This window comes from Festucalex cinctus, chromosome 9 (assembly GCF_051991245.1).
Source record: "Festucalex cinctus isolate MCC-2025b chromosome 9, RoL_Fcin_1.0, whole genome shotgun sequence".
Taxonomy (NCBI): Eukaryota; Metazoa; Chordata; class Actinopteri; order Syngnathiformes; family Syngnathidae; genus Festucalex; species Festucalex cinctus.
The window spans coordinates 8,422,553-8,445,951 of NC_135419.1; the positions used below are offsets into that span (position 1 = coordinate 8,422,553).

Sequence of the window (23,399 nt, forward strand, 5' to 3'; positions counted from 1 at the left end):
GCTATATGTTGAGTTTAAGGTGTGGTCCAACTACAGCATCATCTGCATTGTCATTATCAACCGACTATAAAGAAGCCACCAAGATGGAAGATAAAACTTTTGGAGATTTATATTAACTGCATCATCTACAGTGGCAGGGGCACTTAGAGGTGTTCCAGACTTGTCAAAATGGAAGAGATCTCATCTGACATGAATACATGAGAGGGACATGTAGAAACTCTGAACATGGATAAATAGACAAAGGGGATTACGCATTAAAAATACTCATACTAAAAGACTAAGCATATCTGTATTGAATGAGAGATTCCAGGAATGGCAGCTGTATCTCGGAATGTATCATGTGGAGCCTCCATGTACAGCTAATGAGGCTATGTCTTCAGGTCATATCATATCAGAGGCCGACTTCAAAATTTAACACTGTACAAATAAGACCTTTAATGTAGTCATTATTATCAAGTTTGAGTATTTGTTCTTTGTTTTCGAGGTGATTAACATGTGTTGCGTTATGTTTTTACGTCCGAATTCTGGTTACCAGTAATATTGCGTTAGTGGAATATGTTTTTAATCAAGCTCACGGGGTAGCCATTTTGCCACTTGCTGTCGACTGAAGATGACATCAATGTTATCCAGGTAATAACCAATCACAATCCAGCTTCAGAAAACAGGTGAGCTGTGATTGGTCGTTGCCTGAGCAACAGTGATGTCATCTTTAGTCGAAAGCAAGTGGCAAAATGGCCGGGCGCTAAGATAGATAAAACCAGCTGGATTTTGCTTCATAACTCATATTCCAGAAATGTAATATTAATCAGAATGTCATGTTTAGACTAGTGATGTCACATAACATTATTGTCAAGAAATGTTAAAAGTTGACTTCCATTTTGATGGGATAGGCTCAATTCACCCATGATCCAAGAGGACAAGCGCTTCATAAAATGGATGGAAAGGTTGTGTGCCTAATGTTCTGACCAGTAAGTGTCCACAGAGAAACACATAAACCATACTAACACTTTTCAGATTACAGGGTGATTTGAAAATAGTTCCAACAATTTTCTTTTATAGTTGTATCTAAATTTTTGTCAATCTTAAAATGAGACGTTGAGGGGGAAAGTTCTGCCAACATTGTTTGTGCTACCATGTATGAGTCATCAGGCCTGTAGCACAACCTACTGGATAATTTCATATTTATGTCACTTTTCCAAAGAGTAAATTTTGTACAGCTGGCAAAAATGTTTTGTACTGTGCTGAGCACCAGAAAAGAATATCATGACAAGTGTGACACATCCACAAGGCAGCCCTACTTAAAATTAAATCATTTACCAGCAGAACACAATTTCACGTCGGCGTTCTGAAAAGGGAGGCACTATTACACTAACGCTTTTGTTTTGTTTTTTTATTAGTCACTAGCTCGAGAGTGGTTTGTTTTTAGCTGCAAACTGCTTGGACCTTAAGTATAGTCAGAAGCCTGAGGAAGCGAGCATGTACAAGTGTGCTTAACATAGTGAAGGAAGCTGTGACCACAGGAAGCAGAATTTTCCTCTATCGTCAGTTTTCTTCTATGAGGTTCAAATCCAGTTCTGTGCAGTCTCGCTCAAACATCAAATGGGCCTCAGGCGTCGCAGTTCTTTTAATTGCATCATCTTCATCCTCCTCCTCCTCCTCACTTTCACTCAGCGGTCTGATGCTGGCTCGACCCAGAAACTCGACAGGCGACGGAGCAGAGTTCTGAGAATGTACCAGAGCCATGCAAGTGACTGAACCAGATACTAAGGACTCGCCATTGCCAATCTGGAGAAAGAGGTAAAATTGACATCAGAATTAACTAACCAGATTCAACCTTTTATTAAATGGAAGTCAGATCATATCTGCCCCCGTTTAGTTCCTAAGACGCTCCACTTGAACTAAGGCCAAAGGATAATTCTATCCCCACCATGTAGCCAAACTTTTCCCAAACATACCATTTAGAATTATGGAGGAAAAGTGTAACTTTTGTTTCACTTGTGAACTCTGCTATGGAAAACAATTATTTAGCACATATTAACATACGTTTATACTGTACTGTGGACACCTGTATTTTCTTTTAACAATTGGCTTTTTTTCTTGTACATGAAGCAATATCAAAGTGACCTTGACTGATAAACCTGCTCTGAATAGTCTGCTTGCTTTCCTGTCTAGTTGAGCCTCCCTTTCTCCTCCCCCCAAAAAAACCCTAACCAGGCAGCATACAGAATCTTCCAATGATTCTGACTGCCCGCTCTCACACAGACCACTATCTTGTAGACTGCTCTGTTAAACTGTTATTTACTTGTTTAAGATTCCATTTAACTTTTTAAAACGTACTGTCGGGTTTTAAAACGGTCGGGTTTCTTTTCTTTCATACATTGAGTACTTTTGAGATGTATGTTTTTATTGTTTGTTTTATTTATTTTCCTGATGCTATTGCTGGACAACTAAATTTCCCCTTACGGGGATTAATAAAGTATCTATCTATCTATCTATCTATCTATCACCTTGGGAGCTGCCTCAAAGTTTTGTTAGAAATTTCAAAGTATGTCAATTGTTAAAAAAAAAAAAAAAAAAAAAAAAAGACATTACAACAGTCAAGCTTGGCATTTGTATTTTTTTTTTTTTTAAATTTTGACGCCAATACCTGCCTAATGACCATCCCTTACTTGGAAAGTCTGAATTCAAGTTGCAACGCAGCAGAGACGTCCAGTCAAAATTTAGCAGTAATACAGTTATTAATAATGCATATATTTGTGGAGACTGGGGTCAAGTTATATTTTTGTAATTTTAAAAATGTGCAAGTTACTTCATGTTAAATATTAGATTGTTCTCATTATGAAAAGAAAAATGCACTGAGTTGTCACCAATATCTTAAAAAATGCAATTATGCCATCTAGTGGCAGAAAAAAAATGACCTCAAATCAATAACTTTTTTTTAACAGTACAGTACATCTTTTTAACTAAATTTTATGAATTATGAAATTGCCGTATTAATGACTAAAAGATACAGCCATATTTCTATTGATTTTTTTTTTCATTTTTGTTAACGAGTATAAAAACTTACAAAAAATATATTTTCTTGTACATTTACAACAGATTTAAAATTTGCGATTAATCGTGAGTTAACTATTGAAGTCATGTGTTTAATTACGATTACAATTTTTAATCACCTGACACCCCTAATCCCCAATTAATAAGTGCTATTTATAAAGTTCCACAAGTTATGCATGAAATGCGCTTGAAATGACTTGTGGCGATTATACTGCATTCATCGTCAAGAGCAAATGAAGCTAACCTGTGTCATCTTGCTGAAGTCGAGCCCCGGCCTCGGGGCGGGTAACACGTCTGGGTCGTGGCGCCTCTTCAAGCGAGGTCGGCGCATATCGCACGGCTGCGAGTGGCACCGTGGCAGCGCTCGGTGCCGGTCGCGTCGAGAGGAGGACGGCGTGCTGCAGGCCGACGTCGGGGAAGGAGACAAAGCTGGGCACTCCATACCGGAGCGGCCATATGACCGAGCAGAAATGTGGGCCGGCTGAGGGTGCTGGGACAACACTGACGTGTTCAGAACTTGCAGAGGCGACAGCGAGTAGCGGCGGAGGAGCACGGAGTGACCGACGAGGGGCGTCGGGGACGAGCAGGCCGTTTTTGGAGAGTCGCACGGGTCCCACGGAAAGTTCCACGACAGCAGCGAGTCGGAAGATAGCGCTAAGCTAAAGAAAGTCGGGCTGGAGGAGGAATGTAGCGAGGACGACTTGTGGAAGGTCCCGGGGCCGCACAGAGGCAACGGGCTGGCCACTGAGCCGAAATGAGACGTCCCCACGCTTTGGCTGGCACGTTTGACCGGAGTCCAAACTTTGGATGAGCTAGGATGCCACGTGGAGCGGCACTGAGACAGGTCCTCCGGAACAGACAGGGAACGACAGTGGCGTTTCGGAGGCGGTGGTGGAGGGGAGCTCGGGAAAGCGTCGGCTGGGATGGAAACTTCATTTCCATGGTGAGGTTTTGCCACTTGGTATGGCCGTGTGGAATCCAGTCCACGTGTTGCATCCGGAGGTTTGGCTTTGAAGGATGGCTGTGTAGCAAAGCTGCTCTCTGGAAATACCAAGTGAAAGTGTGACACAGATCGTCACACCGTACAAAAAGCATCACTTATTTCGGTTAACTTGCCTTCTGTTGGTTTGCACGCACTCCAGGAGATAGTCGGGCTGGAGCCTAATGCAGGGAGTGTCTGAAAACACGAGACAAGTCATTCGAATGCCAAGAAAAACTCACATGAAGCAAGACAGGGTTGTTTTCCACCACGGGTGTGTTGGCAAGACGGCAATAGTATGACATCATACCATACCAAACAGAATTGTCCTGTAATTAATTAAACAAAGAACATAAACAACTTGAAAGACTAATGTGCACACTTAAGACGGGTATTTCACTGCATTTCCTTGATTGAGTATGGAGAAAAACACGATGTACTAAACCCATTTTTATGCCAGTCATATTTATAATGGACCGAGCTGAAGTAGTGTGAATGCAGCTCAACTGTACATGGATGACATGTTGTTGTAGGGCTGCTCGATTATCGAAAAACAAATTATCACGAATCCACGGTTATTTTGGCAATAATTGAAATCATGATTATTTTTATTTTTTTTGTACAAAACTAGAAAATGTTTAAGCATTTAAAACTATTAGACCGATTTAAAGAAAAAAAATTGAAACACTTTAATTATGAAAGTTTTGGACCAAACAATTTATAATATATATTTGGAATAATATCCATCCATCCATCCATCTTCTTCCGCTTATCCGGGGTCGGGTCGCGGGGGCAGCAGCTTCAGGAGGGAAACCCAGACTTCCCTCTCCCCAGCCACTTCAACCAGCTCCTCCGGCGGGATCCCGAGGCGTTCCCAGGCCAGCCGAGAGACATAGTCTCTCCAGCGTGTCCTGGGTCGTCCCCGGGGCCTCCCGCCAGTGGGACATGCCCGGAACACCTCCCCAGGGAGGCGTCCAGGAGGCATCCGAACCAGATGCCCGAGCCACCTCAGCTGGCTCCTCTCAACGCGGAGGAGCAGCGGCTCGACTCTGAGTCCCTCCCGGATGACCGAGCTTCTCACCCTATCTCTAAGGGAGAGCCCGGACACCCTGCGGAGGAAGCTCATTTCGGCCGCTTGTATCCGGGATCTCGTTCTTTCGGTCACGACCCACAGCTCGTGACCATAGGTGAGGGTTGGAACGTAGATCGACCGGTAAATGGAGAGCTTTGCCTTTTGGCTCAGCTCTTTCTTCACCACGACGGACCGATACAGAGTCCGCATCACTGCAGACGCTGCACCGATCCGCCTGTCGATCTCCCGCTCCATCCCACCCTCACTCGTGAACAAGACCCCAAGATACTTGAACTCCTCCACTTGGGGCAGGATCTCATCCCCGACCTGAAGACGACACTCCACCCTTTTCCGACTGAGGACCATGGTCTCGGATTTGGAGGTGCTGATCCTCATCCCAGCCGCTTCACACTCGGCTGCGAACCGCTCCAGTGAGAGCTGAAGGCCCCGGCCTGATGAAGCCAACAGCACCACATCATCTGCAAAGAGCAGAGATGCAATGTTGAGGCCACCAAACCGGAACCCCTCCACGCCTCGGCTGCGCCTAGAAATTCTGTCCATAAAAGTTATGAACAGAATCGGTGACAAAGGGCAACCTTGGCGGAGTCCAACCCCCACCGGAAACGAATCCGACTTACTGCCGGCAATGCGGACCAAACTCTGGCAACGGTCGTACAGGGACCGAACAGCCCGTATCAAGGGGCCCGGCACCCCGTACTCCCGAAGCACCCCCCACAGAACTCCCCGAGGGACACGGTCGAACGCCTTCTCCAAATCCACAAAACACATGTGGACTGGTTGAGCGAACTCCCACGCACCCTCGAGGATCCTGCGGAGGGTGTAGAGCTGGTCCACTGTTCCACGGCCAGGACGAAAACCACACTGCTCCTCCTGGATCCGAGATTCGACCTCCCGACGGACCCTCCTCTCCAGCACCCCTGAATAGACCTTACCAGGGAGGCTGAGGAGTGTGATCCCTCTGTAGTTGGAACACACCCTCCGGTCCCCCTTCTTAAAAAGGGGGACCACCACCCCGGTCTGCCAATCCAGAGGCACTGTCCCCGATGTCCACGCGATGTTGTAGAGGCGTGTCAACCACGACAGCCCCCCAACATCCAGAGTCTTTAGGAACTCCGGGCGGATCTCATCCACCCCCGGGGCCCTGCCACCGAGGAGCTTTCCAACCACCTCAGTGACTTCGACCCCAGAGATAGGAGAGCCCACCCCAGAGTCCCCAGACTCTGCTTCCTCAAAAGGAGACGTGTTGGTGGAATTGAGGAGGTCTTCGAAGTATTCCCCCCACCGCTTCACGACGTCCCGAGTCGAGGTCAGCAGCACCCCATCGCCACTATAAACAGTGTTAACGGTGCACTGCTTTCCCCTCCTGAGACGCCGGATGGTGGACCAGAATTTCCTCGAAGCCGTCCGGAAGTCGTTTTCCATGGCCTCACCGAATTCCTCCCATGCCCGAGTTTTTGCCTCAGCAACCGCCGAAGCCGCGTTCCGCTTGGCCATCCGGTACCTGTCAGCTGCCTCCGGAGTCCGACAGGCCAAAAAGGCCCGATAGGACTGCTTCTTCAGCTTGACGGCATCCCTTACCGCTGGTGTCCACCAGCGGGTTCGAGGATTGCCGCCACGACAGGCACCGACCACCTTACGGCCACAGCTCCGATCGGCCGCCTCAACAATGGAGGCGCGGAACATGGCCCATTCGGACTCAATGTCCCCCGCCTCCCCCGAGACAAGGGAGAAGCTCTGCCGGAGGTGGGCATTGAAACTCCTTCTGACAGGGGATTCCGCCAGACGTTCCCAGCAAACCCTCACAATACGTTTGGGTCTGCCAGGTCGGACCGGCATCTTCCCCCACCATCGGAGCCAACACACCACCAGGTGGTGATCAGTTGACAGCTCCGCCCCTCTCTTCACCCGAGTGTCCAAAACATGCGGCCGCAAATCCGATGACACGACTACAAAGTCGATCATCGAACTGCGGCCTAGGGTGTCCTGGTGCCAAGTGCACATATGGACACCCTTATGCTTGAACATGGTGTTCGTTATGGACAAACCGTGACGAGCACAGAAGTCCAATAACAGAACACCGCTCGGGTTCCGATCAGGGGGGCCGTTCCTTCCAATCACGCCCCTCCAGGTCTCACTGTCATTCCCCACGTGAGCGTTGAAGTCCCCCAGCAGGACGAGGGAGTCCCCAGAGGGAGCGCTCTCCAGCACACCCTCCAAGGACTCCAAAAAGGGTGGGTACTCTGAACTGCTGTTTGGTGCATATGCACAAACAACAGTCAGGACCCGTCCCCCCACCCGAAGGCGGAGGGAAGCAACCCTCTCGTCCACCGGGGTAAACCCCAACGTACAGGCGCCGAGCCGGGGGGCAATAAGTATGCCCACACCTGCTCTGCGCCTCACACCATGGGCAACTCCAGAGTGGAAGAGAGTCCAACCCCTCTCAAGAGGACTGGTACCAGAGCCCAAGCTGTGTGTGGAGGCGAGTCCGACTATGTCTAGTCGGAACTTCTCTGCCTCACACACCAGCTCGGGCTCCTTCCCTGCCAGAGAGGTGACATTCCATGTCCCAAGAGCCAGTTTCTGTAGCCGGGGGTCGGTCCGCCAAGGTCTCCTCCCTTGGCCGCCACCCAGCCTACACTGCACCCGACCCCTTTGGCCCCTCCCACCGGTGGTGAGCCCGTGGGAAGGGGGACCCACGTTGCCTCTTCGGGCTGTGCCCGGCCGGGCCCCATGGGTGCAGGCCCGGCCACCAGGCGCTCGCCAGCGAGCCCCGCCTCCAGGCCTGGCTCCAGAGGGGGGCCCCGGTGACCCGCGTCCGGGCGAGGGAAACGCTTCTCCAAATATCGTCGTCATCATAGGGGTCTTCTGAGCCGTTCTTAGTCTGGCCCCTCACCTAGGACCTGTTTGCCATGGGTGACCCTACCAGGGGCATAAAGCCCCAGACAACATAGCTCCTAGGGTCATTGGAACACGCAAACCCCTCCACCACGTTAAGGTACCGGCTCACGGAGGGGTTGGAATAATATTTAGTTTTTTATTTATGGTGGCAAAAACTTGAAGTTGGAGTACAGCTTGTGCACTGTGCAGTAGGAAGATCATTTATTTTTTGGTATAAAACAAGAAAATGTTTTAACAAACAAAAAAAATATTAAGACAAGTAAAATTATTTTAAACACTAATATGCAAGTTCCTTTTGGAGGGATCAAAATCTATTAAATTAGTCATTTTAAAATTAAAAAAAAAGTGCAAATGTATCAACTTAAACAACTCAAATTAGTATCATTTTTTTTTTTTTTTACACAAATATGCTGATTTTGTAATTGTGGAGTGTAAGAATTGAAATTGTAATTTAATTTTGATTAATTGCACAGCCCTATGTTGTTTTGAGCGCAACCTAATTGAGACTGAACCAACATGCTCATCCGTCCATGTTGGTTGCAGTCAAGCGGTGCCATTTTGTTCCAACAACTACAAGACACCATTAATTAAGAAAACATGAACAGATTGTTATGCCCATCCCTAAAGCACTACCTTTAAACAGGAAACACCGCTTTGATTGATTCTTCCTCCTTCCTTGTAATCTACAATATGTTGAAAAAGCTTTTTGATTTTTCTCCCAACCGCAATCAAGTTATGATTATGTTTATGACACGAAAGAATTATTGAAAAGGGTGAGTAATTTTCCGTGCCCGTGAGCACGAGGACCACATGAGAAGCACATGGGAGTAATAGTAAAAATAGGTTAGTGATGGGACATTGTGATTTCCTAGGAATGTCTTAGAAGTGATCATTTAAAATTGCAGAGATTCATAGAAATAAAGTGTTGCATTTTTATATATTTTTTTGTTCCAGTAAAAACACTTACATGCTTGGAACAAAATCTGCAACTGAGTGTTCGATAGCAGCCAGCATTAAAGAATAAAATAGTTGCAGTTGTTTGCCTTTCAGCTTAGTTCTTGCCAGTCATGGGTCGCCACAGTGACTAACTCGCACGATATGATCGGCATAGTGTCGCTAGCAAAATTCCCAGCAACAATAGTGCATCACAGAATAGTAAACGCGTAGAGGTGGGAATCTTGGGGCACCTCACGATTCGATTGCGATTACGATTCAGAGGCTACGATTCGATTATAAAACGATTATTGATTTCCCCCCCAGGCAGCAGAAAAAAACCAATGTATTTTGGTGCTTTTAATGTTTCGTACATTAGTTACAAAAATAGTACAAAAGTCCTCTCAGGCCTACATAAACTACTATTTCAGTATCAAGTTAACAGTTCAAAACAGTAAATAAAATACTCAAGTCCTCATTCTGTAACAACAGCTTTTAAGTATATTCAGTCTTCAACAGAATAAAACATAGCATTGAGCAAAAATATATTATTTTTATCCACTCAAAAGTGCATTGAGGTATAAATGAAAGACAATGTGAACTACTACTTCAATACAAATGCCTAAAAAAAAAAAAAGTGCTTTCCTGCTTTTTAAGTTGTGTAAAGATGAACATGTAAACATTAAAGTTTCTCAGAGGTACAAAAAAAAAAAAAAACCTCAAGTGCTTTTCTGCTTTTTAACTTGTGTAAACATGAACGTGTAAACATTAATGGGATCGTTCGGCTTTTTTAACATGAATCTCGATTTGATCCTCACCTCCCGTGTGTGCGATCAGCACTGACTTCTTTCTGACAGCGTTCGGTGACACCAGTTCTGGTTCGACGTTGGACGAGAAGAAAATAAAAAATAAAATAGTCCAGCAAGCTGGCTGGGGTCTCGGAAATAAAGCGTTTTTCTTCTAAAAACTTTTTGTTTTCAAAAGCGTGATACATTTCCACCACAATACTATTTTCTGAATAAAGTCAGACGCCATTACCGCCAGCCACTACTTTTCTGTTCGTTCGTTCGTATCACTGCGCGGCGCCCTGTAGAACGCTAACCGACGCACTGCAGCCAGCTAGCTGATACTTCCGCCTCAAGTTGTTTGCCTTTTCGGAACAGGTTTGATGTCATGAAGAGGTGGGTTGGTCAGCTCAGCCATGCTTGTTGTTGTTTTGAATCTCGAGTGAGTTGTGGATGTGTACTCTCGGTCCGTTCCAAAAAGCGTCCCGAAGACCGCGCGCGCTACTGCGTTTTAGTTCCGCGTACTTTTCGCTCGTTTCGCTTCCCTTGGCATATTTATATAATCGGAATTTGGACGTTTGTGAATCGTTCTCGATTGTTCCACGGCCGAATCGTGAATAATCTAAGAATCGGAAATTTTGCACACCTCTAGTAAACGGTGCACCACAGGTATAGTAAAACAAAATAAAATTCAGCAGGATGTTGTACATCCTGTGGTGTTATGTGTAAAGGTACGAGGTAGCTGGGTGATATGTATTATTTAGCATTAAGAATGCTAAGTTATGTCTACACATGTATAATTTTGGATGCTTTATAATATAAAGATACTACAATACCAAATTGAACTAAATCGTACCACCGTGAACCCAAAGTGAAGCAAATTACATACCACATTCACATTGAAAGCCTTGTGATAAGGTTCTTCCAAACTTTGCTTTCGGAGCTGCTCTGTGATAAGTGTCACCATAATGGTAGCGCTGATCCAGGAACAGACATGAAGAGCTCTTTTGTCAGACACCTGGCATGATTGATCCTGTGTGTCCTCCACATCTCATTTGGTTACCATCTTCATTTCACCTGAAGGGAGATGGGAAACATCATTACACTGGAGCATAAAAAGTTTTGAAGAGGAGACGTTAATTTACGAGCAGTTGAACAACAGTGATTTTTTTTTAGTCTTGACTGACAAGTTGGATAAAACTTATGAATCTCCAATAAGTGTCTAATGCACTCATGAAAGCCAGGAGTGGAAGTTCACTTTCACAAAAGCCCAGAGCACACATGGACACGAGGAGACCCAGAACAAAGAAACACTTCACATTCCATCATGGTCACTTAGTATGTGAGCACTTCAAACCCTTATGACTCGCACAAACATCGCAATGAGCATGCAGACCGAGTCACAACTGGAAAGCTTTTTGCTGGGGATGAAAATGTGGCAGTCAAAGTTAGTTGGGTCAGCCGAAACGGATAACAGCAGTTGTGACTTGTGGAGAAACCCGAAGGGGGAGGGAGAGCCGAAAAAGGGAGAGAAGGGGGGAAGTGTGAGCAAAATGAATGGGGATAGGGGTTGGAAGCATGCCATAGAATCTTTACAAGAGGTACAAAGGAATGATGACAAAGTATACAGCATTTTTAACACAAAGTCAAATTAAAACCACTTGGATGCATCGACATAAAAATAACACCATGTGTTTTTGTTTAATAAGACATCCTTCTGTACATTAACATTAAATGAGATCAAATACCAAATCTACAAGCCTCTTCAAAAAAATAAAAAATAAATACCATGCCTTAGCCAATTACTGAACAACCCAAACCATAACTGGGATTAAAACACAATATCATGTGGATTTGACAGTGGCCAGTAAATATGACAGCAAACGTGATTCAAATTGTATTTGTTCTAGAAAGTACACATTATGTTCCAAGTCCAGGTTAAAACTGCTGACAATATGAAACTGGTTGAATATGGTCTGACTCAATACTTGGCGTTGGCAGACATTTGTGGCCTCGAGGGCCTTCCTCCTGAGGGTAAACGTGGTGCTTCATGTCAGGAAAAGCAAGCCTTTTCACCAGGACCTAAGTAGCATGCAGACTAGACTGCAAAGATGAGCAGACACTTTGTGACTATTCAAACTAGTGGTAAAAATAAACTGAAGTACATCTCAAAATATGATACATCATGAATCTACAATTAATTGATTTAATAGAGCAAATGACAGCACAGGAGGGTTCATCAATTCTCAAACACATCTTGGATAGTTTTCTGCATCATTTTTTTTCTTGGTCTCAATTGACATTAAACATTCAATCAATGCAGGGCAAATAATCGTCACTGTCAAAATACGACGTATTAAATTTAAAAACAAAATCAGACAGTCTATTGAGCAAAGTTAGCTCAGCAGCACGATGCAGCTCGTGCAACACAACTTAGCAGTCGAATGCTAGCCAGCTACTAGGATCACAAGCGTCCCTACTATTGACTTTACGTCATATTCTGCTCATTTATGTCGACTAATAGCTTGACACTGCACACAATTGCTGCTGTTATTCTTGAGACAATATGACATGACGGAATAAGCACGTCCGGGCAAATACAGTCGCGTTGGCTAGCTTTACGCAGCTTATTTGCAAGCTAGCGTGCTTCAGCTGTCTTGATGTATTACCTTCGTCCGGTGGTTCCTTAGCAACCGAAGCTGCACACAGTGCACCGGATGAGAAGAGCTAGGCGGAGTACTGTATTTATATAGCCTCTGGACGATACCATTAAGAGGGGGAGACGCTGCATCAAATGTCAGCATTAGAGGACACCACAAACACTATTCCCATTGTAATTAATGTTTATAACGCGATAATAATAATCTATGCTCTGGAGTTCTGTTCGTAGCCTCACAGTAAACATTTACGCTGTACATACCCAAATCTTAAATAGATTAATCCATAAAGAGCCACAGTCGAAACGAAGTCGGAAATGAAGTCGGAAATGTCGTAACGGCGTAGACAGATGGGAGTAATTTTATATATAAATATAATTTCAGAAAATAACCTAAATTAATTCTGATACATGTGTTTTTGTGCAGACATCTACAGTAACGCATATATATTTATAATGCAAAAAAACGTGACTAATTGACCTCGTGTCTACTAGAGACATGCGCAGTTCATCTCAAGACTTGGACTAACAACCATTCGGTTTTTCAAAACCAGAATTATAATACTCTGACCTGTAAGATATGGCTTCAGAACTACTCAGAAAAGAAGAAACTCTGGCAATGAGGCGGCGATTGATCGGGTAACTAACTCTTAAAACAACATTCGACTGCTTACGTGTACTAGTGTAAACTCTATGCTAGTTTATAGTCTCGCAAGCGTCATGTGATAACTCTTCCATATTTTTGATTGCAGGCAATCGTGCAGACTTTTTTATTCAGACGATCCTGTCAAAATTGTAAGGGCAAGGGGCCAATACCTTTTTGATGAGAACGACAAGCGCTATCTGGACTGTATCAGCAACGTTCATCATGGTAAACTATTTTATGCGGTGTAATGTTTTTAAAACTGCATGCCACACTTGTGCCACCTAGTGGCAACGATGACTCAAACACACGGCTTTGCACTATTAGTGGGCCATTGCCACCCCAGTGTTACAAAGGCTGCAGCAGAACAAATGGATCTTCTGAACACCAACACGAGATTCCTGCACGACAATTTAGTGTTGTATGCAGACCGCCTGTCTGCCACCTTGCCTGAGAGACTGTCGGTCTTCTACTTTGTCAACTCTGGGTAGGTAACACTAAATAAAAAAGGGATATCAACCACCAAAAATGCAATCCTTGTTAAGGAAGAGCAAATTGTGCAAAAGGTGCTTATACATTAAATATGCATATGTGCATTTGACCCAAAAGCTCAACCTTCTAGTGTTGGTACATAAGCTTCAATGTTTTCTTCCGACAGCTCTGAGGCCAATGATCTCGCACTACGCTTGGCCCAGCAGTTCACTCAACACGAGGACGTCATCGTGCTTGACCAGTGAGGATTCCCCTACCTACAACAAATCACATTCATTTCTTCTTTGTGACTCATCTGCGTCAAATCTCCTTTTAGTGCATACCATGGTCATTTAGTGTCCCTCATCGACATCAGTCCATACAAGTTCCGGAAACTGAATGGACAAAAAGAATGGGTTCATGTGGTGCGTAATTATTTGGTTACACAAACGTCTAAAATGTTTTTGGGGTTTTTAAATACTGTTTCACTGTGTCAGGCACCCTTACCAGACACCTACAGGGGTATGTACAAAGAGGATGAGCCAAATCCAGGTCAAGCTTATGCAGATACAGTCAAGAACTTAATAGAGGAGGTGCACAAGAAAGGTCGCAAGGTGATGTAAGAAAACGAGTCACCAGAGGCATGTAGCAATCACGCACCCAAGTAACATAATTCCCATTTGCCACAGATATCTGCCTTCTTTGCCGAATCAATGCCAAGTGTGGGAGGACAAATCATTCTGCCACAGGGATATTCGGCTAAAGTTGCGGAGTAAGTCTCGTTTTGCTGATGTACAGTATGTCAACAGCACAAGATTGCACACTGTTTTCCCACAGGTACGTGCACTCAGCAGGCGGGGTGTTTGTGGCAGATGAGGTGCAGACCGGCTTCGGACGTGTGGGAAGTCACTTTTGGGCTTTTCAGTTGCAAGGAGCAGATTTTTGCCCCGATATCGTGACCATGGGCAAGCCAATGGGGAACGGACATCCCATTTCATGCGTGGCAACTACAGCGGAGATAGCTCGAGCTTTCACTGGCAATGGAGTAGAGTACTTTAACACGGTAACTATGATTTAAGTTGTAGCATTCGGTACATTAGGATTGAAGACAAAAAAATATATATATAAGTTTATGCTTTTTTTTTTCAGTTTGGAGGGAACCCAGTGTCCTGTGCAATTGGTTTAGCCGTCCTTGATGTGATAGAAAAAGAGGACCTGAGAGGAAATGCCCAAAGGGTCGGCGCACATCTCAAACATTTGTTCACCAAGATGAAAAGTCAACATAAAATTATTGGAGATGTTAGGTAATGGACAAAAACTGTTAGCTAAACCATTGTTATCGAAACCATTTTTATAGTTGTAGTCATGTAGTCATATCAAAACTTGGTGTAAAAAGCATTTAGCGGTAGCAGTGCTGTATTACAGAGGCGCAGGACTTTTTGTGGGAGTTGAGCTGGTAGAAGACAGAGAACTGAGGACACCTGCCACCAAATCCGCAGCACAGGTGGTGAAAAGGTATAACTGCATGATACAGTAGTGTTGCCTCGTTTTCCGCTGGGGTTAGGTTCCAAAAAATACCCGCAATAAATGAAATCCGCGAAGTAGCTAGCTTTATGTTTTACAATTCTTACGTTTTAAGGCTCTAAAATCCCCCACCACACAATTTAGACACTTTTCTCATTGAGGCATTTACATGTTCTCACATTTCTCTCTTGTTCAAACATTGATAATGTTCAAAACTTCATAAAATGGGTATATTACTGCAAAAAAATATGCAAAATTACACTTAAAAAAAATAAAATAATCCACGATACAGCGAGACCGAGAAAAGTGAACCGCATTATAGCAAGGGAAGACTGTATACAAAAACCAGGGCTGCATCCATATTGCTGAGATTTAGTCACATAAAATAGGCCAACTTGTTTGCTTTAAGCTACTGATAACTGGTGAGTTGAGATTTTCAAGAAAAATAAATAAATTTGCAAAATACACTTATGAGCTACTTTTAATGTCTTTACCCAAACGTACCTTTAGTTGTTCCATTTAAAATATAAAAACGGGTGGTCAATTTGTTTTCATTGACCGATTTTCTGCTCTCATTCAGGCTCAAAGTGGAGGATCGAATCTGTGTCAGTACAGATGGGCCCTGGGAAAGCGTCTTGAAGTTTAAACCGCCCATGTGCTTCAATATGGAAGATGCTGAGCTGGTGGTGCGGTGCATTGATCGCATACTCACAGGTTCTTATCAGCAGCACAAACCTTGAACTTAACTGAACCATACTCTGAACAAAGTTTGTACTTTGCCGTTTCCTAGACATGGAAGCCAATATAAAGCTGGAAAAGGAAGACATCTAGGTTTGTTGATCCTGTAGAAAATGTTTTAATTTAAATCAGACATCGTCAGACTGTCACATTCATTAAGCTCAGAGGTAGAGATGATCTATCATCTGACAGATGAAGCACACTCAAGCATTTCACACATTGCCATTGATGCTCTACAGGGTGTACAAGTTTCCATACATAGGGAAATTCATAATGTAAGCATTTGTTACATTTCAGATAGCCATGGGTATACAAACCTTTTATATGTGCAGTATAATATAATTTTAGTTACAGATACCCTAGGTATTAAGTACTAACCCCATGTATTGAAAATGTTTCATGTATCATCAGTATACAAACCCCTATGTATGGAAACTTAGGACCTACCCTGTATTTAGGAAATTTCAAGTAAGAGGCAACCTAGTATGGTTACACTATTGTTGTTCTGTACTCCTAAGTAAACATTCATTTTTGTGCCTATAGGGACTATGCACCATTTTCCAAGACCGAAAGGAGCAGATTCAATCCATTTGGAGTACATATAGCCTACCTAAAGACAGTTATACAATCATTACTGCTTTGATATGTAACCTGTGCATTTTTTTTAAACAATTAAAAGTGAACATGTGTTCTTTTTAATAAATTTGCTATATTGTATCAAAATACTCTTCCTAAAATCAGTACACATGTTAAAGATTAGCACTTACCAGACCACACTCACACTAATGTTCGTTCAAGTATCGCAGTTCCACATCTAGTGGGTTGAATATTAACACTGCAGGTGGCGAAGCCCTCTCCCGCAGCTTCCCAAAGAGGCATCCGTCGCGATGATTACTCCGGCTATATCGAGCAAGCCATTTAACAGTACAAGACATTTAACATTAACTTTACAAATAATAACAAATAGATCCATTTGTAATATAAACCAAAAGTTTTTATTTCTACCAATTTGCCCAAGACACTAGAGGAATGAGTATCCAGTGAGAGAGAGGGGGTACCCTCTTTACATTTAACAGGCTTGCGTTGAGTTGTATTACACTAGTAAAGCCACTTAAAATTGCAGACACGATCGGGGAAGATCTCCATAAAACCAAAAAAATAAGATGAAACAAAAGAACACAAAAAACAAATGCTGGTTGTCTTACTCTACTAGGCCATCTGCAAATTCTTTTAACATGCTTACAAATGAACCCTTTGATTGGTTTCAATCCCTTAAATTTATCTAACCCCACATCCTCCGAAGCCATGCAACTTGCATCCAACAGTCAGCACGGGAGAACATAACTAAAGATCTAGAAACACTGAAAGGGAAAAAAAAAAAAAAAAAAAAAACTAAATTGTTTTATTTCTGAGCTTTAAAAGCTCTTGCTCCGGTTTGTAAATCCAGTAGACATGTAAAAATACAACCATACAATAACATTAGATTCAAAAAGGTACCAAAAAGTACAGTAAAAATAACACTTCCATCACTGGAAATGTAAATGGACACAAAACAATATAAAATAAAAAGTGGAAAAAGTGACATTTGCTTCCCCAATTCCTCACTTGATCTGTACAAATGGAGCATGAGTCCAAATTTCTGCCAACTCCAAAGGAAAAGCCAGAGCCCATGTTCGTTGTGGTCAGACCATGGATCTCTTTTCTTATTTACGTTAGACCTTAAGAGAAAAACACGTTGCTTAACGTTACTGAGAATAAACCAAATGTGGCAAGCAGTTACAGAAAGACAAAACAGGTGCATGAATGAGTTAAACGAGTCAGTGAATGGACAAAAAGACTTTTCGGGGGTGAACAGAACCTGAAGCAATTAACACCAAGGTGAAACGTCCTATTCTCAACCACCACCAGCTCAACCCTTATCGATCAAGTAGTGTTTGTAGGGATGCATCTTAAGATGATAGGTGGAATGGATCCAGACCCCATCAAACAATCTACACTAGCCCCCACCACAATGTTGGAATGGAATTTGAATAGATGGAGGTCTTTGGGGGGGAGTCAAGAAGGCACCAATGGTAAGAGGAGCTAGAGTCTCATACTACCACGGATGATGCAAAAATGCATACCTGCACTACGTGTGATCAGTATGGCTTGTAGCTACTCGGGTGGCCACGTCTTGGAGATTTCCCATAGCTTGTATTGCCCTGGTCTGGAGGACAAGAGAAAAAGGGACTTGAGTTCTGTACAACATGGAGGACCAAGAAAATACGCTTCTCCCATTTGCGCTTTCCCTCGGGGGCGCTTATCGCTTACTGTAATCGTAGCCACCCCCATAGCCGTAATAACCAGCAGAGTAGTCATAGCCTCCATAGCCTCCATAGCCGCCATAGTTTTGCTGGCCGTAGCCTCCATAGTTCTGGTTGTAACCACCTTGGCCCCAGTTGTTGTAGTAACCGCCACCGCCTTGATTCCAGTTCTGACCCTGGCCTAGAAAAAAATAAACAAAAATGTAGCCATGTTTCCAACTCCTCTACACAAAAGCACAGCCCTGGAACTGATCCTTTCATGGGTTGAGCACTTACCTCCACGGCCCCTGCCACGCGCACCGCCGTATCCTCCACGAGCGCCGTACTGCTGCTGCTGGTAGACCTCTTTGGGTTGGGCTATTTTTATTTCACACTGTGACAACATACGACATCAGTAAATCAGAGTGAACTATTAGACTTGAAAGAAAATATTAGCTCACCTTGCTGCCACCAACAGTGTGATACTTTTTCTCCATGACTTTTTTGACATGAGCCTCATCTTGAAAGGTGATGAATACAAAACCCCTCCTCTTTTCACTCTTTGGATCTTGAGGAAGCTCAATTGTCTCAATCTATATAAAAATAAAAAAATAAAAAATAAAAAGGGGGGGAAAAATTTGTATTTTCATATTTCAACAGTTAATTCTATTCATGTGGCAGTGTCAAATTTAAGATCATACTTCTCCATATGCTTTGAAGTAATCCTCGATAACCTCCTTTGCTGTGTCTGGGTTAAGCCCCCCTACAAAGATTTTCTTGACTGGATCTTTCTTCATGGCCATAGCTTTCTTAGGGTCAATCTGTCGCCCATCCAGCCTGTGTTCCTTCTGGTCAAGAACCTTACAATATAAATAAAGAGTCACAACGTTACTTGCATCAAGTGTGCAAAACAAATCAACTTCATTGCGACCGCCACTACTCACCTTGTCTACGCTGGATGCTTCTTTGAAAAGAATGAAACCAAATCCTCGTGACCTGCCGGTCTGCTGGTCAATTTTGATGGTGCAGTCCGACACCTCGCCAAACTTGGTGAAGTAATCTTTAAGATCCTTCTTGGTTGTGTCCCAGCTAAGGCCACCAACAAACATTTTCCTGAATGCAAGAGAAAAATGGGGTCATTTGATGCAGGCGGCCCTCCTAAAAGGTACTTTGACACTGCTTGGGGGGATGGTAAGGGCATGTGGGGGTGTAATCATACACTGTTGGAGAACATTCATTTACACAAGTACACTGGATATTTGGTTTTAATTAGCTATTTATTTTTAAACGGGACATATTCATGGAGGATTCCGTATGCAATTCTGCTAAAACATTTCTTGATGGATTAGCCTTACGCACTGCGCCCATCCCCCACTCGCACGCCACATGGCGCCAACAAAGGCCGGTTGAACAAAGAAACACGGCAAAGGACCCAAGTGACCAAATACGTCAATTCAGGATTAGATTTTAATACTCACCCTGCATCTTCTTCGCCTTTACTTGCGTCGATTTGACCACCCTCAGTGCCGCCGTTCTGAGAATCGTCGGCGTTCGCTCCGGCCTGGCCAGCATTAAAGTCATCGACTTCGTGGCCGTTTTCGGATGTCTCCATGTACTGACACTGTTGCTCGATTTCAGCCATGTTTTGATAATACACCTTTAAAAGCACAAGGCAAAAAAATAGTTAACGTACGTCGAGTTTCATAATTTGGCATGCGGCAAACTAGTAGCCATTTGCCAATGCACAAGCATTTCCCACCATTTTGACCGGCACGGTTCTCCTTCAACTTAACGGTCAGCTTCACTGCCGTTTGTTCGCACGGCATGATTACTACCATGTTTACCGCACTTATAAAACACAGAAAAGCAGAACATCTGTTTCACGAATATAAAATATAATCGAATGTTCTATTCATATTAACAGTTACGTAACGCGCAGTTAGGCCGCACAAGCCGCATCGGGGCCTAGGAATTGTCATATTTTCGCATTAACTACTAACATCAAAACAACTGTAAAACCTAATGCTTTCGAAAAATCTACTTACTTGTTTGTTCGATGGAAATGGTCAAAATGTAAAGTAAACCACGCAGATCCGCTAAATACGAAGCCTGAGTGCTCTCTAAGATGGATTCTCCCACACGACGACGACTCGTGGTTGGTTTTTCTAGAGACGATAGTGGGGGGGAAACGGCTTTCCGATGGAGACTTAACCCGATTGGCCAATCATTGCTGCCAATCACAAGACTAGCCAATCAAATACTCAGTGACTTCTTTTCATAGCTATCACGCAAATGACACGAATATTTTGTCTCTCTCTCTATTTTTTTATTATGTCGATGCGGGACTCTGTACACCATTCTGACCACGTTCATCATGTCTTGACAATAATCGCATGGTCCTTGTTACTGTCTTATGTCCCAAACTAAAACCGTTTGTCATCAGCTCGCCCATGAATGAGACGGCAACTCCAAGATGGCTTCTCCTCCTAGCAACAGGAAGTGAAAGCCGGAGTGGTTTCATGTTTTCTTTGCATCTGTGGCGACATTTTGAGTATCGTCTACTCGGCCATATTAGAAGGTTTTCGAGCTGAACCTGTTAACTGCATTGACACATGCTAATTTCTACCAAAGGCTAACATCTGCTTAGCAAACCCGGCAACACCAGCATCGTCTTCACCAAATGAATATTTTTTAACAACATACCTCAAATGTGCTCTAGATCGGGAAAAGTGCGTCACGTGTGTAGCGTAGACGCTAGTTTGTGTGCGTTCAAATCGTATCAATACAAGCACTGTGAATGTCTTTACGCAACAACCCTTTCATGTCTGTGACGTAATATGGAACGTTTTAAAAGAAAATGCGACCCGTGTGAGGAACAAGCGGTTCAGAAAATGGATGGATGGATGATTTCTCTCTCTCGAAAAAAAAAAAAAATTCTCTCCAGGAGGCCAAACTTTGAATACAACCGTCACTTTGAGGGGGAAAACGTGGCTTTAACCATATCGATATTACGTCCATTATAAAATAAATTTAAGTCATTTTCTAAATTATTCACAAACTATATCATACAAGCTTTTTATTCTTCAAATTTGTGATATGTGGATAATGGGTTCAGAAAACTTACTTACCATAAAAAAAAAAAGTTTAAGCCACTGGAAGATGGAAATCGTGATAATTTGACTGTGAGCTTTCACATACTGAACTGTTTTATACAAACCCCACTCCATAGTCTTACTTTATTTCTAGAAATCCCTTGCCCTGTGAAATCTATAAATCTGTAATCTTTGATGTTACATTGCATCTATCCCTTTGTTATACAATTTATAGCAGTGGTGTCAAACATAAGACCCGCGGGCCGGATGAGGCCCGCGAGATAATTTTGTAAAGTTAAAAAAAAAAAAAAAAAAAAAGTTGTAGTGTCGGACTATTTAATCAATCAATTTAAAAATGGTGGGGTATTCTTTGAAATACTTAACACATATAACGGAGATCAGATGGTGTGACTGCTTTTGCCTGTTTTTGTAAAAGAAGCTCACTTTTCAGTGGAAGCATGGTTGTCAATATGATTAAAGAGTCATATTTTATTGCATCATCATATTCTGTATTATTCTTTGCTCTTTTCCCTGATGTCATTCTTCTCCTTCCACAACAGCTCCATCACATATTTGAGGTTTGTTTGGATTGTTTTTGATGAGCCACTCAGCAAGCCAAACCTATTGAAAGGGTAATAGGAGTAACATGTAAACATTGCCATCCAGTAGTGACGAATACATGTGGGTGAGCTTTACTTACACAGGGGTTGAGTGGTTTGTGCTTGCAGAGCTCAGTGAGTCCTTGTAGCAAAGTTTGGTTGACATATCGACTCAGGTATTCTTCTGTTTCCTCTCTTGTGGGAACAGTTAGAGCTACAAAAAAAAGAGAGAGAATTTCAGAGTCAGTTTTTGCATTTAATGCAAACAGCACACAAGTGTGGATGTGTTTCTTACTGTTTGGGAACATGAATTTGATCTCTCGCTCTGCCACATGAAATGACTCGCTGCCATGGAGAGCGTTCTCCAGCTCAGATGTGGCATATTTGGCTCGGAGGCTGGGGAAACAATATTCAAACCTTTTAAAATAATGTCCATAGCTGGTATAATTTACATACAAAACATAACAATGCATTGTTACCAGCAGCCATCTTATGTACCTTATGCCCGAGATACAAACCTGCCAGAAAAAAAAAAGCCTATTTCAAATGAAACACACCTTTCTGGATGAGTTTCTGCTGCCTTGATAGGTCCAATGATGGCCTTCCAGTGGGCTATTGCGTTGTCCCGAGCCAGAGTCAAAGCAATGATTGGACCAGAGCTCATGTACGCTGTCAATTTGGGAAAGGTTAGTTTCCCATGATGTTCCGTGTAGAAGTCACTGCACTGTTCTGGACTTAGTTGAAGTTTCCTCCTCTGGCAAGGATGAAGGATTGGGCATGTCAGTGAAATGTTTAGTTCAACACAGCAACTTCACTTAGTAACTTTTGATTGATTGATAATTTTCATCACACGTTTTCCTCTTCAGGTGTATGTTAGCCACCATCACTATAAGGCTCCATGGGATAAATAAAGTGTTTTGAACATGAAGGTACAACCATGTGACTTCTTGCAACCAATCTACAATGAACGATAATTAAAAATAAGAAGGCCATCCTTGTTTCTTTACTGGCTTACTGCTTATCTATCGTAGATAGATGTACCATAATAGATAGATGTACATTATGGTGATGGGTGAACAGCAGCCTATTCGAGTTGACTTTTGGGACATATGGAGTGTTCAATTAATTAAAATATCGTTTTGGATATTTACACTTCGAACTAGCACTGAATACCACGAATTAGCGTTTTCTTGCACAATACACCCCCATCTGGTAGTAGAAAGACATGCATGTCAATTTTTGACTAAAACCAACCTGTAAAATTGTGAATCCCGACGTCAGAATAATGTCCTCTATCTCCTCACTTTTCTGAATGGCATTCGGTTTAATGATCGCCAAAGTTCTTTCAACATAAATACGAGGGAATTGAAATTCTTCCGCGGTAGGCGTTCCGTCCGACGTACCCGCATCTTCCATGTTCTAAATTATTATATATTTTTTTAAATTCTTGACTTAAAGTTTGTTTTTGCATTCTGAAAGCAGTATGAACGCTGTAACAGCTTGCAATTGAGATATAGGTACTTTATGACGTCACGTAGTCGTTGGAACGTAGCGGACTTGATGACGTTTAATATGCTCGGCCCTCGCTGGTGAACATGACGAGTTACTTAAATGAATCACAACGCACACAGAATCATTGTGCCATGGTTCAA

At 43.0% G+C, this 23,399-nt stretch overlaps 4 protein-coding genes across 6 annotated transcripts; 1 reads left to right on the forward strand and 3 right to left on the reverse strand.

The window, feature by feature from the left end:
• Positions 1–1,119: 1,119 nt before the first annotated feature.
• Positions 1,120–12,711, reverse strand: LOC144025299 (protein FAM53C-like). Of its 2 annotated transcripts, none has more exons than XM_077531120.1 (5): positions 12,663–12,711; positions 10,632–10,819; positions 4,171–4,231; positions 3,299–4,095; positions 1,120–1,785 (listed from the first exon to the last, which is right to left on the reverse strand). In XM_077531120.1, the coding sequence occupies exons 2-5, from the start codon at positions 10,707–10,709 to the stop codon at positions 1,543–1,545; spliced, it is 1,179 nt and encodes a 392-aa protein (XP_077387246.1). In that variant the 5' UTR covers positions 10,710–10,819; positions 12,663–12,711; the 3' UTR covers positions 1,120–1,542. The 2 variants fall into 2 exon arrangements, with proteins under 2 accessions (XP_077387246.1, XP_077387245.1); XM_077531119.1 differs by lacking the exon at positions 12,663–12,711 and adding an exon at positions 12,412–12,480.
• Positions 12,712–12,754: 43 nt separating this feature from the next.
• On the forward strand, positions 12,755–16,600 carry phykpl (5-phosphohydroxy-L-lysine phospho-lyase). The gene is made up of 13 exons (XM_077531118.1): positions 12,755–13,037; positions 13,151–13,269; positions 13,369–13,528; positions 13,700–13,774; positions 13,850–13,937; positions 14,010–14,126; positions 14,202–14,284; positions 14,350–14,575; positions 14,662–14,816; positions 14,938–15,027; positions 15,617–15,750; positions 15,827–15,867; positions 16,318–16,600. Exons 1-12 carry the CDS (start codon positions 12,979–12,981, stop codon positions 15,865–15,867), a joined length of 1,347 nt encoding a protein of 448 aa, XP_077387244.1. The 5' UTR covers positions 12,755–12,978; the 3' UTR covers positions 16,318–16,600.
• Positions 16,601–16,742: 142 nt separating this feature from the next.
• On the reverse strand, positions 16,743–20,894 carry LOC144025300 (heterogeneous nuclear ribonucleoprotein A/B-like). 2 transcript variants are annotated; one of them, XM_077531123.1, is made up of 9 exons: positions 20,760–20,894; positions 19,535–19,713; positions 19,001–19,169; positions 18,758–18,916; positions 18,518–18,649; positions 18,354–18,450; positions 18,085–18,258; positions 17,898–17,980; positions 16,743–17,492 (listed from the first exon to the last, which is right to left on the reverse strand). In XM_077531123.1, the coding sequence occupies exons 2-8, from the start codon at positions 19,696–19,698 to the stop codon at positions 17,913–17,915; spliced, it is 963 nt and encodes a 320-aa protein (XP_077387249.1). In that variant the 5' UTR covers positions 19,699–19,713; positions 20,760–20,894; the 3' UTR covers positions 16,743–17,492; positions 17,898–17,912. The 2 variants fall into 2 exon arrangements, with proteins under 2 accessions (XP_077387249.1, XP_077387247.1); XM_077531121.1 differs by lacking the exon at positions 20,760–20,894 and adding an exon at positions 20,102–20,268.
• A 723-nt stretch (positions 20,895–21,617) lies between these two features.
• Positions 21,618–23,267, reverse strand: LOC144025301 (nucleoside diphosphate kinase homolog 5-like). The gene is made up of 5 exons (XM_077531124.1): positions 23,002–23,267; positions 22,305–22,501; positions 22,043–22,143; positions 21,849–21,961; positions 21,618–21,769 (listed from the first exon to the last, which is right to left on the reverse strand). Exons 1-5 carry the CDS (start codon positions 23,161–23,163, stop codon positions 21,686–21,688), a joined length of 657 nt encoding a protein of 218 aa, XP_077387250.1. The 5' UTR covers positions 23,164–23,267; the 3' UTR covers positions 21,618–21,685.
• Positions 23,268–23,399: the final 132 nt, after the last annotated feature.

What these genes read in the sequence shown, in the direction of transcription:
- LOC144025301 (XM_077531124.1), bottom strand. Translation starts at nt 23,163, where the DNA reads ATGGAAGATGCGGGTACGTCGGACGGAACGCCTACCGCGGAAGAATTT. An exon ending in CAAATTCATGTTCCCAAACA is followed by an intron (nt 21,962 to 22,042) that starts GTAAGAAACACA and finishes TTTTTTTTGTAG; the next exon opens with CTCTAACTGTTCCCACAAGA. An exon ending in ACAAACCACTCAACCCCTGT is followed by an intron (nt 21,770 to 21,848) that starts GTAAGTAAAGCT and finishes CCCTTTCAATAG; the next exon opens with GTTTGGCTTGCTGAGTGGCT.
- phykpl (XM_077531118.1), top strand. Translation starts at nt 12,979, where the DNA reads ATGGCTTCAGAACTACTCAGAAAAGAAGAAACTCTGGCAATGAGGCGG. An exon ending in ATGAGGCGGCGATTGATCGG is followed by an intron (nt 13,038 to 13,150) that starts GTAACTAACTCT and finishes TTTTGATTGCAG; the next exon opens with GCAATCGTGCAGACTTTTTT. An exon ending in AAAAAGAATGGGTTCATGTG is followed by an intron (nt 13,938 to 14,009) that starts GTGCGTAATTAT and finishes TCACTGTGTCAG; the next exon opens with GCACCCTTACCAGACACCTA.
- LOC144025300 (XM_077531123.1), bottom strand. Translation starts at nt 19,698, where the DNA reads ATGGCTGAAATCGAGCAACAGTGTCAGTACATGGAGACATCCGAAAAC. An exon ending in AAGCATCCAGCGTAGACAAG is followed by an intron (nt 18,917 to 19,000) that starts GTGAGTAGTGGC and finishes TTATATTGTAAG; the next exon opens with GTTCTTGACCAGAAGGAACA. An exon ending in TGGGGGTGGCTACGATTACA is followed by an intron (nt 17,981 to 18,084) that starts GTAAGCGATAAG and finishes CTTGTCCTCCAG; the next exon opens with ACCAGGGCAATACAAGCTAT.
- LOC144025299 (XM_077531120.1), bottom strand. Translation starts at nt 10,709, where the DNA reads ATGGTGACACTTATCACAGAGCAGCTCCGAAAGCAAAGTTTGGAAGAA. An exon ending in TGCGTGCAAACCAACAGAAG is followed by an intron (nt 4,096 to 4,170) that starts GCAAGTTAACCG and finishes TGGTATTTCCAG; the next exon opens with AGAGCAGCTTTGCTACACAG. An exon ending in ACTTCAGCAAGATGACACAG is followed by an intron (nt 1,786 to 3,298) that starts GTTAGCTTCATT and finishes CTCTTTCTCCAG; the next exon opens with ATTGGCAATGGCGAGTCCTT.